Source organism: Felis catus, chromosome B4, assembly GCF_018350175.1.
Source record: "Felis catus isolate Fca126 chromosome B4, F.catus_Fca126_mat1.0, whole genome shotgun sequence".
NCBI lineage: Eukaryota > Metazoa > Chordata > Mammalia > Carnivora > Felidae > Felis > Felis catus.
Genome location: NC_058374.1, coordinates 63,780,279 through 63,794,384, shown reverse-complemented (window position 1 = coordinate 63,794,384; position 14,106 = coordinate 63,780,279). Strand labels below are relative to the sequence as shown.

The following is a 14,106-nucleotide window of genomic DNA, read 5'->3' as shown; positions in this document are numbered from 1 at the left end:
TCCAAAGTAAGTCATTTACAAATATCAATAACAGAGGTTAAAAAAATAATTAAGAAGAATGAATGAACTAAGCATATATGCAGAGGAAATCAGAATACCTTTAGGGTAGGGACATGGGAAAGCTTCGTGGCAGAAGAAATGATTAAACTTTAAGTCTTTGTTCCCTTTCTTTTAAGGGAACTTTTCTCTTTTTTTTTTGCATTTTTCATTTTTAACTAGACGTGATTACTTACCATGAACGTGTGTAAGCAGCATTGATAGTAAAAAATAGAGAAATATTTAGTCCTAAAACAATATAAGATTGAGATGTCAAGAGTGTTTTTTATTGCATATGTAATATTTATTGCGCTCTCCTGATAGAATTTTTATTTGTATTTTTTTCTGTTGGAATTTTTTAATTTAATGGTATTAAAAGTAAAAAAGTGACTTAGCAGAATGCCCTATTATATGGAGTTCTTGTTTGTTTTAGAAAAAAGGCTTTTCAGTTTTTCTTCCATAAGTCTTCATAATGCAAGTTAACAGTTCTATTTTTATTTTGCGATAATCAAAGCCCCAACTTGTCCCCAACCTAAACAGTCATAGGAGGGTATGAGAGACTCATGGAATCATGAAGGCAGGCCAGTTAGCTGTGGTGCTGGAACACCCACCTTGCCCTACGGCCCTTTCAGCTCAGCAGTGGTTATATGAGCATAACAAGCTTTAAAATTTCCCAGATGTATCATTTTCTCTTTTCATAGAAGGATAGAAGAAGATAGCAGGAAGGCATTAATGAAGGAGATGGTACAAAATGTAAGTGGTGGGAGGTTGCTGGCTAACATTTAGATTAGCAAGTTAGTGAATTTTTTTCTTCCATTTTTAAAGATACTGAATCATCCATTTGAATTATAGTGACCTACTTTCTCCCCCTAAGTCTTTCAACATACCCTGCTTTCTAGAGACTATAGTTACATATATAAGGATGTGGATTTACAGAAAACTGTAGGCAGCAATACTGTCTTCAGCAAGATTTGACTTCACCTCTTATTTTAATTAGAGGAAACTACTGATGTTGGAAATGAGGAAAATTGTAGGGAAAAAATCTTTTAAGCCACCAGGCTGTTTGAGGATGCTTATCTAGAACAGGTGTCAGGAAGTTGCCTAACTTCTTGGGCCTCAATTATTTCATCTGCAGAATAAACAGTTGAATTCAGAGGTCACTTCAGACTTGAGGAATTGTTATTGATTCTCTGTTCTTAGATGGAGGAAAGTCTTCTTGAGTTTCGATTGAGCTAAATGTAGAACTTTGCTGTACTTCTTGTACATCAGCACCTAACATAAAGATCAGGGATCAAAAGAGAAAAATAAAAACCCAACTCTTTGCTCTCCTCCTTTTATCTTACCTGGCCATACAGGATCAAAGGACAGTGTGAATTGTCTCCTTGCTGACCTGGGTGGCCGGGCTATAGGAGAGACAGGGAGACACAAGGTGAAACTTCTGTTCTGCTGATTGACTTCCACTCTATGCCCTGTGTCCAGCCACTAATGTAGTCAGCATCAGTTTTATGTGTTGGGCTATACCTTTGGCCTCCCACCCTTCCAGAGTCTATGAGCACAATCTTCCTTTACACTGACAACCTTGTTCTGATTAAGAGAGTGTGAGCAGTAAAAGTAAAATATTGTTTCGGAGTCTACTATAATCAAGTACCTGAGGGATAATCAGAATTGCATGCATGTACTTGGCCACTTGAATTGTCCATAACTATTTAGAAAATATTTAAAAGTCTTTTTATTCAATATAAAATCAAAATCTATTGCATAAGCAAACTCAAAAAAACTTTGCTCTGATTTCTATTTCCTCTTTTTTTCAACTCAAAAATATCTCCTGAATCAGCTCTTAATTATTGAAGGGGCAATCATTTGTAGTTGTCTAAGCACTTGCCTCTACCACTGTCTCCTGCTATTTGTCTAATAACTTCTGAAACAGTTTGCGGTCTAAGAGGTTGAAGCTAATTTTGGATAAACTGAAAATTTGTGAATTTTTTGTGAATTGGATTGCTCTTTGCCAATTTTATCCCATTTGGGGGTACTAAGCTGCTAAATTTTAGCAATTATTAATTCTAAATTACAGATGGTGTCAGAGCAGTGGAATGGCATAGGAAGTTCAGGCTGGATTCATCCATTGAACATTTTACCCAGTGCCTTCTATTTGTAAGGTACTATGACTCTGTGTACCTTTACTCATTTAGGAATGCCTAATGGATGCTCTGTGTTACAGAATCATGTCCAGATTATAACAAATTGCTAAGTCCCAGAGAAAATTATCCGTATATATTAAATATGGTATAAAATACTCACCTAGGGAAAAAAATGCTGGAAAAAGAACTTTTTTTTTTTTAATAACTGGCTGCTTTTTTTCTTTATTTATTTTGAGAGAAAGAGAAAGTGTGAGCGGTAGAAGGGCAGAGAGAGCATCTCAAGCAGGTTCTGCATTGTCAGCACAGAGCCTGACACGGGGCTCAATCTCACAAACTGTGAAATCATGACCTGAGCTGGAATTGAGTCCCATGCTTAACTGAAATTTGTTTTTGAAGAATAAAAATGCTAGAAAAAAAATTTTTAAAGAATAAAAATTCTTAGCCTTGAGAAAGTTAGCATAAAAGGCACAATAAAATCTTAAACGTTCTCATCACAAGAAAAATTGTAATTATTTATGGTGATGGATGTTAACTAGACTTACTGTGGTAATCATTTCATAATCTATATTGATTCATACACCTGAAACAAAATGTTATATGTCAGTTATATCTTAATTTTGAAAAGTCAGTGTAATCAATGACTTTATTTATAACAGTTGGCAAGAGGGCACCTGGGTAACTCCGTCAGTTGAGCATCCAGCCCTTGATTTTGGCTCAGGTCATGATCTCATGGTTTGTGGGACCGAACCCCATGTCAGGCTCTGTGCTGACAGCCCGGAGCCTGCTTGGAATTTTCTCTCTGCCTCTTTCTCTCTCTCAAAATGAATAAATGAACTTAAAAAAATAGTTGGCAAGGATATTTTAGAATATAAAATTCCTTTATTTTAAAACCTTTGTATTACTTTTTTCTCTTTCAGGCTAATTTGTGTTTTGTGGATATTGACAACCATTTTATTGAATTGCCTGAAGAGTTTCCACAGTTCCCCAATAAGGTGGATTTTATCCAGGAACTCTCTGAAGTGCTTCTTCAATTTGGTATCCCTCCTGAGGGCAGTCTCCATTGCAGTGAGAGTGCCACAAAACTGAAGAATCTGGTTCTTAAGGACTTGGTTAATGACAAGAAGAATGGCAATGTCTCCACTCATAACATCAGCATGTATGAGTTACTGAAGGGCAATGAAACCATAGCCCGCCTCCAAGCTCTGGCCAAGCGGACTGGTGTGACCGTGGAAAAAATGGACCTCTCTGCCTCTCTGAGTGAAAAAGAAAAGGATTTAAAGCTGCAGTGTGAAGAGGCTGAGCTAAGGGACTACCAGCTCAATGTGCAGCTCCGCGAGGTCTTTGCCAACCGCTTCACACAGATGTTTGCAGATTACGAAGCATTTGTGATTCAGACTGCCCAGGACATGGAGTCCTGGCTTACCAACCGAGAACAGATGCAGAACTTTGACAAAGTAAAAAAAAAAACATAGTTTCCCTTTTTTTATGACTCGTAGTGGGCTGTCTTACTAATTTCGTTAACTTTTTTAAACACAGATTTTTCCTCTCTCCCTTCCCGTTAAGAACTTATTCTTATATTTTGTCTTTGTCCTATAATGACGTCTCAACTTGTCCATGCAAAGATAACACTCTAGTTTCAGAAGACAAAGTTTTACCTCATCTTAGGATCAAAAAGAGAGGAAAAGTGAATAAATTAGGTTTTATGACTATAAGTCTAAGGTTCTATTCCAAAGTTTGTGGGAAAGGAAGACAGAAAATGACACTGGCTTTTGATTGTCCTGCTGAAGTTGAAGCTTCTGTCTAAGGTTTACCATAGAGTTTTCTGGCAGATTTTCTTGGCATATCTACCAATTTTTTTGTTTATTTTTGTTTTCTAGATAAAAGCACTTAGAGGTGTGCATTAACTCTTTTGAGTCACTAGGGTATAGTTCAGTCCCCTGCTTCAGTTTTGCCAAGGCACGATATTGCTATTAGAATGCATTATGGCTTTTTGCTAAATGGTATCTTTGTGTCTTGAAAGACCTCTCAAAGGAGCTAATGTATTCTAAGAAGCTAATTTACAATTATGGAGTCTCTGACAAATATTAATAAAAAATTTTGTAAAGGTGGGTAGTATCAAAGGTTATTTTCTGATTTCCTCAGACATTTTTTTCAGTTGAAGTATATAAACTACACTGAACGGTTAAGTTCTGATACATTTTATGTTTGAGAAAACTTCTTCAATAAATTAAGAAGCCTTCACTTCTCCAAATGTATTCCTGCTCTTAGGTTCCTTTCTTATTAAGCTTAACCATTTTTTCCTCTCCAACTTGGAACTAATCTGTGTACACTCATGATTTATCCTTGGGGCAATTCAAATTCTTATCTAAATCGAGCACTGGTACTTTCTTCCTTCTTAATCTTTATGTAGCTTCAAACTATAAATGGAATTCTTTTTATGTAACGACTAGAGAAATGAAAGTTTCATGCGGATTCCAGAAGGCTTGTAACCATCTCATTTTTCAGTAGGAAAATGTACAGGACTATCACATGCTAGTTCTCCAAGCCAAGTCTTTGCTGATTTCAGTGTTGTAGTCTGTGAGGGTCTGAACATCAAAGGCAGACTTTGGCCCATTTAGAGGGAAAAAAAAAAAAAACTGTTTGCTCTAGAAAAAGTAAAATTGGTACTCACCTGTAAAATATCTTTTGAAGAGGTGTATTGATTTTTAGAGACTACCGTGAACCTTTCTCTGGCTATTCAGATTTATGTAAATACATCTGAACTATGGAAGCACTTAAATTGAATAAGTAGGTTTCCATAAGGAACTTTTTTAAAGGCTTCCTAAATTTTAGAATGAAAAATAAACATGCTGGTAAGAAGCCAATGACTATTAAGGAGGAGATTGTCAGAACTTACCCTTCCATCTTCCGCTTTCTGGCTTCTGCCACATTGCACCTACTCAAAAGAATGAAAAGCAAAACCAACCCAGCAGCTGAAATAGTAATTCACTTCCATATTTCAGCTAGTACCAAACTGTGACTAGAATTCCTGTACACACATGGACCTGACAAAAAGAACACTTTGAATTAAGAACTGGTTACAATTTACTGAACCATTCCGTGCAGCAGACAGTCTGGTAACAGGAACCTGCAGCTTGTTGCACATGTTTTCTCCAAAGGCTTGAATAGCTTTGGATGGGTTTTCAGGCAATACTTGTTTTAGTTAAGGCCCAGACTCTTCAATCAGCGCAGGTCTGGAAGGAGTTTGATCTTGAACAGTCCTGAACAGTCTTGATCAGTCTTGAACAGTGTTGGGGCCTAGAAAAACATCCACTTGAAAAACAAAGATTTCACCCATAGGCACAAATTCCATGTTTTTAGAAGGTTATGACTTATGTATATATCACAGTCATATCCGTTGATCACGTCAGTGCCTAATGACTCAGAGGTATACTGCATAGACTAGGAATAGAGAGCAGAAAAAAATCATAGCTCATTAGAAAAAGGGTCAAAAATGATTGATAAGAGGATGGTTGATGATATGGCAGCATCTGATCCACCATCTTTCACTAATTATGCCCTATTTTCTATACAATGATCATGAGTTTCAGCATGTAAATTAATTTTGAAAGGCTAAAGGACTAAGCCACCTAAACTCCATGACTTTAAAAGGAAAAGTGAATTTAAAATTTTTTTAATTTCATGCATCAGTTTTGCATGTTACAAGATTTTTTTTAAATGACCTCAGCAACAAATATTTTTCAGATTTACCGTGTAGTACTAAGATAGTGTCTTTGCACTAATAATTTCTAATTATCTCATTACAGGCTTCCTTTCTGTCTGACCAGCCTGAGCCTTACCTGCCATTTCTTTCACGCTTCATTGAAACACAGATGTTTGCTACCTTTATTGATAATAAAATTATGTCTCAGTGGGAAGAGAAAGATTCTTTGCTACGGGTCTTTGACTCTCGGATTGAGAAGATAAGACTGTATAATGTAAGGGCACCCACCTTGAGGACATCTATCTATCAGAAATGCAGCACTTTAAAAGAAGCAGGTACATTTGTCACACCTTTTCAAATTGACTTAAAATTCATGATTTCTTTTTGCACATTGTTGGCCTTATAAGCTGAAAATTAATTTTCAATTTTAGATTTCATGATTAATCCTTATACTCTATCAAGTGTTTTCTATCCTTTTGTTTCCTTCTGTTTCTGTGAATTAGTGTCCATCCTTTTCCTATTTGACATTCCTCTCCCCTTAAAAGAGAAAAAACAGTGAAAACTTGAATATAACCATAAGGTCGCTATGATTTTTGTCTTTTTCTCTTTTATAGCCTTAAGTGAAAAAATGTAAATTTCTTTCTTGCTGTTTATGTTGCCTTTTTACTTCTCACCTCTTTTCTCTTCATTAAAAGAAAAATAAGTATTAATTTAAAATAGTGAATCTGAGATGCTGCCTAATTTACATAACTACAACAATTTATTTACTTTCTAGTGGTGCCATTAATTATAATTCATTTATTGAAATTAAAATCTCTGAATTCTTATATTCAAATTAGAGGTTTTTCTAGGGCGCCTGGGTGGCTCGGTTAAACATCTGACTTTGGCTTAGGTCATGAACTCGCGGTTCATGGGTTCAAGCCCTGCATCGGGCTCTGTGCTGACAGCTCAGAGCCTGGAGCCTGCTTCAGATTCTGTGTCTCCCTCTTTCTCTCTGCCCTTCCCCCACTTGTGCTCTGTCTGTCCCTCCCTCCCTCCCTCTCTCGCTCACTCTCTCAAAAAATGAATGAACAGGGGCGCCTGGGTGGCGCAGTCGGTTAAGCGTCCGACTTCAGCCAGGTCACGATCTCGCGGTCCGTGAGTTCGAGCCCCATGTCAGGCTCTGGGCTGATGGCTCAGAGCCTGGAGCCTGTTTCCGATTCTGTGTCTCCCTCTCTCTCTGCCCCTCCGCCGTTCATGCTCTGTCTCTCTCTGTCCCAAAAATAAATAAACGTTGAAAAAAAAAAATGAATGAACATTAAAAAAAAAGTAAATTAAAAAAAAATTAGAGGTTCCCCAACCCTGACACCAGTTTTTCCCTGAGAGAACCATCAGTCTTGACCATCAATAATGTAGTCCATTAAATAAATAAACATATTAATAGTATTTTCTGAGTACTTACTATGTTCCAGACATCATATCACATGCATTTTTGGATTTGACCTTAACAATGAGGGGGTTTATTTCAGAAACATTTATTTCTGTTTTATGACTGTCCTCATTTTATAGTTGGGAAAGCTGAGAGGTTTAGTAACTTGCTTATGGTTGCTTGGCTAGTGATTGATAGAGCATGATTTGAACTCAGGGTTGACTGATTCTAGCACCTGAAGCCTTACTACCACATTAGATGTTTATTTAGTAAAGAAACATGAAGTGTACCAGTCCACACAATTTTATACATTTCTACCTTGTTCCTAACACTTCCTTTGCCAAATAAACTGCCTCCTATCACCTGAATGCCCCTTTCTTTAATTTTTTTTTTCCCCTTCAAGCATAGTTGCTATTTGAGAGCAAGTTTTTTGCTGAAGCAAAAAGAAGCAGGAAAAGAGTTTCTTTGTTCTGCCTCCATGTTTGCCTTTCTCACTTTATTTAAATAGATCAAAGTCACAGGAGTGGTGATGCTATAGTTGTAGCATATTTAAGGAAAGAAGTATGTGAATGATGTCTTTAGTCTTAAGAGGTCTCTTTGAGAATTCATGATTATGCTGAAACATCATTCTGTTTTATTCCCACTTAGGAGGGTGGATCCTTGGAGCCCCTTCAGGAAATGGCAGTTACCTCCATATTTCTGAAAATTGAGGGAGTGGAATGAATGAAACTGTCTGTGCCTATTCAGAGAATAGTATGACTTTCAGTGCTTTAATAGCCATGTGAATAATATAATGCCTTGTTGAGAAAATTTCATTCCAACCTTCATGGCAGAATTTTTTTAGTGGAGCTAAGCATTGATTCCTTTATTTGTGTGCTTCCAGAAAATCTTTTCAATTAAAATAGATTTTCTGTCAGCCCCTCAAAGAGGTTGACATTCCCACTATCATCACAGAAATTCTATAATACTCTTGAAAATACACCATTATAGGGGCGCCTGGGTGGCGCAGTCAGTTAAGCGTCCGACTTCAGCCAGGTCACGATCTCGCCTCTCGCCGTTGGTGAGTTCGAGCCCCACGTCGGGCTCTGGGCTGATGGCTCAGAGCCTGGAGCCTGTTTCCGATTCTGTGTCTCCCTCTCTCTCTGCCCCTCCCCCATTCATGCTCTGTCTCTCTCTGTCCCAAAAATAAATAAACGTTGAAAAAAAAATTAAAAAAAAAAAAAAAAGAAAATACACCATTATAGGTTTAACATATGAAAATGTGATTAGACTAAAGCACTAGACTCCCAGGAACCTAATTTATCAAAAGACTTTTTTTTTTAAGTGAAAGAAGGCAGCTGGCTGTGACTGTGTCTATATCCCCCATAAATGGTGCAGTTATTTCTTTCATCATGTAAAATTATCCTCTTCCCACCCCGAACAAAAGTATAGAGGTTGGCATTTGTTGTTTATTATTGACTTTTATTGGGTATTTTTTTTGTCCTTTGTTGTTTTGATTTTATTTTTTGTTTTGCCTCTAACTAAAAAGAATTTTGATTTGCAGGTGAACTCTTTAGGCAGAGGCTATCCGCTGTTGATATTGTGGCACCAGAACCGCATGATTTCTGTGCAGAAAGACAAGTTGATAGTAATACAGAGTTTTTCTTTTTTCTTACCAATCACAGAAAATGAGTATTGGCACAAAACCTTGAAAATCTAACAGGCCCGTGACCTCTCAAAGCAGGCATTTAATAATTTCTAAATGTTCAGTATTCACTGGTGGTATAATTACTGAAAAGTAACATTGCGTTACACTCCCAAGGCAATCTTAAATATAAACCCTAGAGTAACTCATTATGAATCATGATTTTTGTTTTCAAAAAGCTTCCTGACTAAAGGAGAATAACTCAGTATCAGATGGATTTCTCTGTCATTTTAAATCCAGCGGAAAAACTGAAGCTACCTTTTTTTTCCCTTTCATGAGAACAGAAGCATTCATTGGCAGAGATGGAATTTTGTAGTATTTCATGGAACATAAAATTGGCAGGGACTTCAGAGAATTCCATGCCATGAATCTAAGCTTTATTTTGCCTAAACCATCTGTTAATTAAGTGTTTTATAAATATTAGGAGCACTGAGAGTATAGATAGGGTTGTGAAGAGCCAGGGGGCATCACTGAAAACTTAAATATCATTTCATATTAAAACATGGCATTCTTTTGCCTAACATAAAACATATGGACTATGTTTTAAGAGAAGTTAGAAGTTACACATTAAAAATAAAATGAAATTCAAGAAGTTTTGGATAAATCATTCTGAATTATAAAGGAAAAATAGAGAAGTTTGAGATAGATATCTAATATTGTGAAGTTTTAGTCCTAGAGGATAATAGTGACTTCTGCAAAGTATCCCTCACTGCTGTCATCAGACACAAGCAACTGGCTTAGGTGAAACATTAACCACACACAAGATGGTATTAAGCATGTTCTTTTGAGAAGTGTGGAATATGCCATGGACAGATCCACTTTCCACTCAAAAGGAAAGTTTTTTTCAAAAAACTTTCCACTCAAAAGGAAAGTTTTTAAGACTATGTATGGGGAATAACCAGCAGTACTCAATCTGCTGGTATTGAACCGGGCAAAATAAATTGGTTCCATGAAATACTTATAAAAATACCTTTTTACTTCTCTTAAATCCCAAGATTAGCAGTTCCCACAGTATGATCTGTTTGTCACACAACCACAATTACTGCTTGTTCTCCCCTTTTGGTAATCTAAAGGATTAAAGACCTAGTCTCGCTTCACAAATATATTTTCTCTTGAAAATTCAGTTCATAAAAACATTTAAGATCAGATTTTTTTTTTACTAGAGAGATCATTTGCTATTTCTTGGGTCTTTGAGATAATCTCCTAACTTTAAGCAGTTTTAAATAGAAATGTTGAGTAATTCCTATCTTTTAACTTTGGCCTATTTTATTCTTCAGAAGGCCAGTTTCTTATCCTCTGGACATTTTCTAAATGCCTGCTTATTTTATTCTCTGCATTACCCCTCCTGATCTAATAAACACTCCTAAATGACTCCTACTAATGAGAATGTGAATGTTGCTAAAAGTGAAGTCATAAACTTTACATAGTTCCTTGTTTTTACAAATGGAGAACTATGAGTATTTAATGGGTCTGTGTACAAAGAAATAAAAGTAAAAAAGGCTACTGTGCTTGCTTTTCCTTCCTTGTCTTTCATTTGAAGGACAATATTTTATTTGCCATCATTTTCTTAAATTTGTACTTAGAACATATTTTCATTAAGAAAATATTTTTCTTAAATATTGAAATATTTAATATTGAAGTATTAAAATATTGAGTATTCCACTTAGGGGAGACTTGTTTTAGTACTAAATTATAGATTTTTCAACCCTGCTGCTCTGCGATTGACAAAGGCAGAAAATACCATGAAAATTAGTCATCTAGTGTTTACTTAAAATTAACCTTTTTATATTTACACTGATTTCTAAAGAACTTTTATAAAAATCTGTTTTAGAGTGTCAGAAAGATTGAGTTCCTTGTTGGTGCATGAGTGGAGGAAGCATTGTTTTAAGGTTTAGCCAATGAAATGTCTCTAATTTGTTATAAATTTAATTTATAGCCCAATCAATTGAGCAGCGACTAATGAAAATGGATCACACTGCAATCCACCCACATCTGCTTGATATGAAAATTGGTCAAGGCAAATATGAGCAAGGGTTCTTTCCAAAGCTGCAGTCTGATGTCTTGGCAACAGGACCAACTAATAACAAGTAAGCACGTTCTTCACTTGAATAGTCGGTTGAAGGGATAATGAAGGGTAGGTACAATGCTGTGCAACTTTAATGAGGCATTGTAACCATTAACTATCTTATCGATCTGATTACTTTTCCAAAGACCAAAACAACCCATTTGAAATATGGATTGGGGCACCTGGGTGGCCCAGTCGGTTAAGCATCCACCTCTTGATTTTGGCTCAGGTTGTGATCTCATGCTTTGTAGGTTCAAGCCCTGTGTCAGGCTCTGTGCTGGCAGTATGGAGTCTCCTTGGGATTCCCTGCCCCTCTCCCCTGTTTGCACACACGCAACTCTCTTACTATCAAAATACATACATACATACATACATATTTTAAAAAATATATGGATTGACGTTCTATGAGTATTTGACTTTTAATTCCATCATGTAAAAAATCTAAAGACTAGACATATTTTTCATTTTTTAAGTAGTGTGTGCTTGGGAAGTTTCCCTTTATTTTTTATATTTTTAATTTTTTTTAATGTTTGTTTATTTTTGAGAGAGAGAGACAGAGCATGAGTGGGGGAGGGACAGACAGAGAGGGAGACAGAATCGGAAGCAAGCTCCAGGCTCTGAACTGTCAGCACAGAGCCCGACACGGGGCTCGAAACCACAAGCCGTGAGATCATAACCTGAGTCAAAGTCAGACGTTTAACCAACTGAGCTAACCGGGTGCCCCGTGGGAGTAGTTTCCCTTTAAATGACCAAATGTAATGCCATCTAATGGAATTAGAAAAATGATACTTTCACTATCTGTATTAGTTTCCTAGGACTGCTATAACAAAATACTACAAACTTGGCGGCTTTTAAAACAACAGAAATTTATTCTTTCATAGTTTTGGAAGCTAGAAGTCCAAAATCAAGGTATTGGCAAGGTCCTTCTCCCTCCCAAGACCTCTAAGAAAGGAGCCGCCCTTGCTTCTTCCAGTGCTGAGGCCAGCGCTGGCTTCAGGCATTCCTTAACTTGTAACAGTATTAACTCCAGTCTCTGTCTCTGTCTCTGTTGGTCAGGAAAAAGGAAAACATAGTAAATTATCTTTATAATATGTGACGGTAACACTTGGCTTAATTTAATAAACAGTATTCTAAGCTAGGTACTGTGGTATTTGGAATTTGTTGGGGTGCATGTATATGCAGTAATATTTGTGTATCCTTGTGTTTGTACTGCTTATACTCTATTTTTAATAACCTGAAAGGAATGAAATCCTTACTAATTTCCTAGCTGAAGGTGTTCCTTTATTTTTTTTATTTTTAACTTTTTTTAATGTTTATTTATTTTTGAGAGAGAGAGTGGGGGAGGGGGTGGCAGAGACAGAGGGAGAAACAGAATCTGAAGCAGAGTCCAGGCTCTGAGCTGTCAGCACAGAGCCCGACATGGGGCTCAAACCCACGAACTGAAAGATCATGACCTAGCCGAAGTTGGACACTTAACAGACTAAGCCACTCAGGTCCCCCTGAAGGTGTTCCTTTAAATATGTTTCTAAAATGTGTCAGAATTATTAATTCATTTAGTTCCAAATGTGAGAAAGCTGTATAGTGAGAGCAGACATATTAAAGGGAAAAAATGCTGTGCATGGATCACACAGTTGCAGTACTGTTTGCATTGCTGTTTCTTTTCCTTTCAGAGTCTAGTATTCATCATTCATAAATATATACCCCTTTACAGCTCTTAGTCAGAAAACTTAGAAATTTTCATCACCATATTTTTTCTGCTTTCAAATATACCTTTTCTGCCAGTGGAGCCTTCTCTGTGCCAACACAGGGGTGGTTATGGAGTTGATCTGCTGATAACTAATATTAAACTGATTCTACACTGGCTTCTCTGCTGACAGCATTGAGTACATTAGCTCATTTTTATAAGCATACCCCTATATATAAACCTACATTGTTTTACCTATTTAATGAGTGAGTTTCAGAGAGAGTCAACAACTTACTCCAAGATCACACACCTAAGAAGTGGTAAAACTAGAATTCAGACCTAGGTCTGCTAATTCAGGGCCCAGGCCCTTAGCTGTTACACCACCTACACATAGTGTCTGGCTCAGCTACTCCAAAACAAGGGTGACACATGCCTTGTCTTACTTTTGGAGTTGGAAACTGTGCTTTGGTAGCCCCCAGGAAATTTTGAGTGACCTAAAATACTGAACATAAAGGTGCACTATGAGGAAAAAAGGTAAGTACCAAAAATTTTGTAACATACATAGTTTTGCAAATAGTCCAAAAGAAATATCTTACTTTTAAGCCATCTTTCAAGAACCTTCATATTATTTACTTATTTAGTTTGGGCCATTTAGTCAAAAGGCATAATTCTACTTCTTTTTTATTCCCTTCACTGAATTCTCTGCTTGCCTCTTCTGAAAATTCAGGTGGCTCACTGCCACTTACATTTTGTGTACCCAGTGTAACAAGATCTTCCACAATGAAAGAGCCCTCAGATACCTCACTTCTACCTTAAAATGGACTCTATTAGGAGGGGTGGCCCCAAAGAAGATAAGATAATACTCTGAGGAGCAAGGTACATGTTAAGCGCCATCTTTCCTAGGGAAGAACTACATGAAGCAGTGGTTGAGATCAAATGGCCTAACCCTGAAGACAGTGGCATTATAATGTGTTGGTAGAAGTCTGAGATTGGGTTACTGGCAAAGTTAGGATTAGAACTCAGTTCTCCTTACTCCAGGGACCGAGTTCGGAATTCTCATTCATAAAGCTTGGAGGTCTGGAAAGTCTTCAGTCCAGTATCCTTTTACATATTTGGAAAAGGAGTGCTGTACAGTGAAGTAAAAAATTATGTCCGTGAAGTATGTGACTTTTGATCTTGGGATTGTGAGTTCATGCCCCACTTTAGGTATAGAGATTACTTAAATATAAAATCTTAAAAAAATAAGAATTTTTAAAACTTTGATTAAACTCTTATTTAAATAGATTGTCTAAACTTCAATGAAGTCAGTAGTGGAAGATGATTCATGAGGAAGGTGGAAAAGTTATGTATTCACAATGAAATCTTACCCTCCTATAGAAAATGCAAGT

General features: G+C 36.7%; 1 protein-coding gene across 9 annotated transcripts in view; it reads left to right on the top strand.

The window, feature by feature from the left end:
- DENND5B (DENN domain containing 5B) overlaps positions 1-14,106 on the top strand; it is a 191,404-nt gene that overhangs the window by 113,913 nt on the left and 63,385 nt on the right. For 6 of the 9 annotated variants that reach the window (XM_019834778.3, XM_019834780.3, XM_019834776.3 and 3 more), the window contains 4 exons: positions 3,092-3,628; positions 5,981-6,212; positions 8,829-8,912; positions 10,906-11,056. In XM_019834778.3, the coding sequence (XP_019690337.1) occupies positions 3,092-3,628; positions 5,981-6,212; positions 8,829-8,912; positions 10,906-11,056 (1,004 nt within the window). The remainder of the gene's footprint in view (positions 1-3,091; positions 3,629-5,980; positions 6,213-8,828; positions 8,913-10,905; positions 11,057-14,106) is intronic. The other 3 variants (XM_003988539.6, XM_003988538.6, XM_019834779.3) reach the window with 1 other exon arrangement.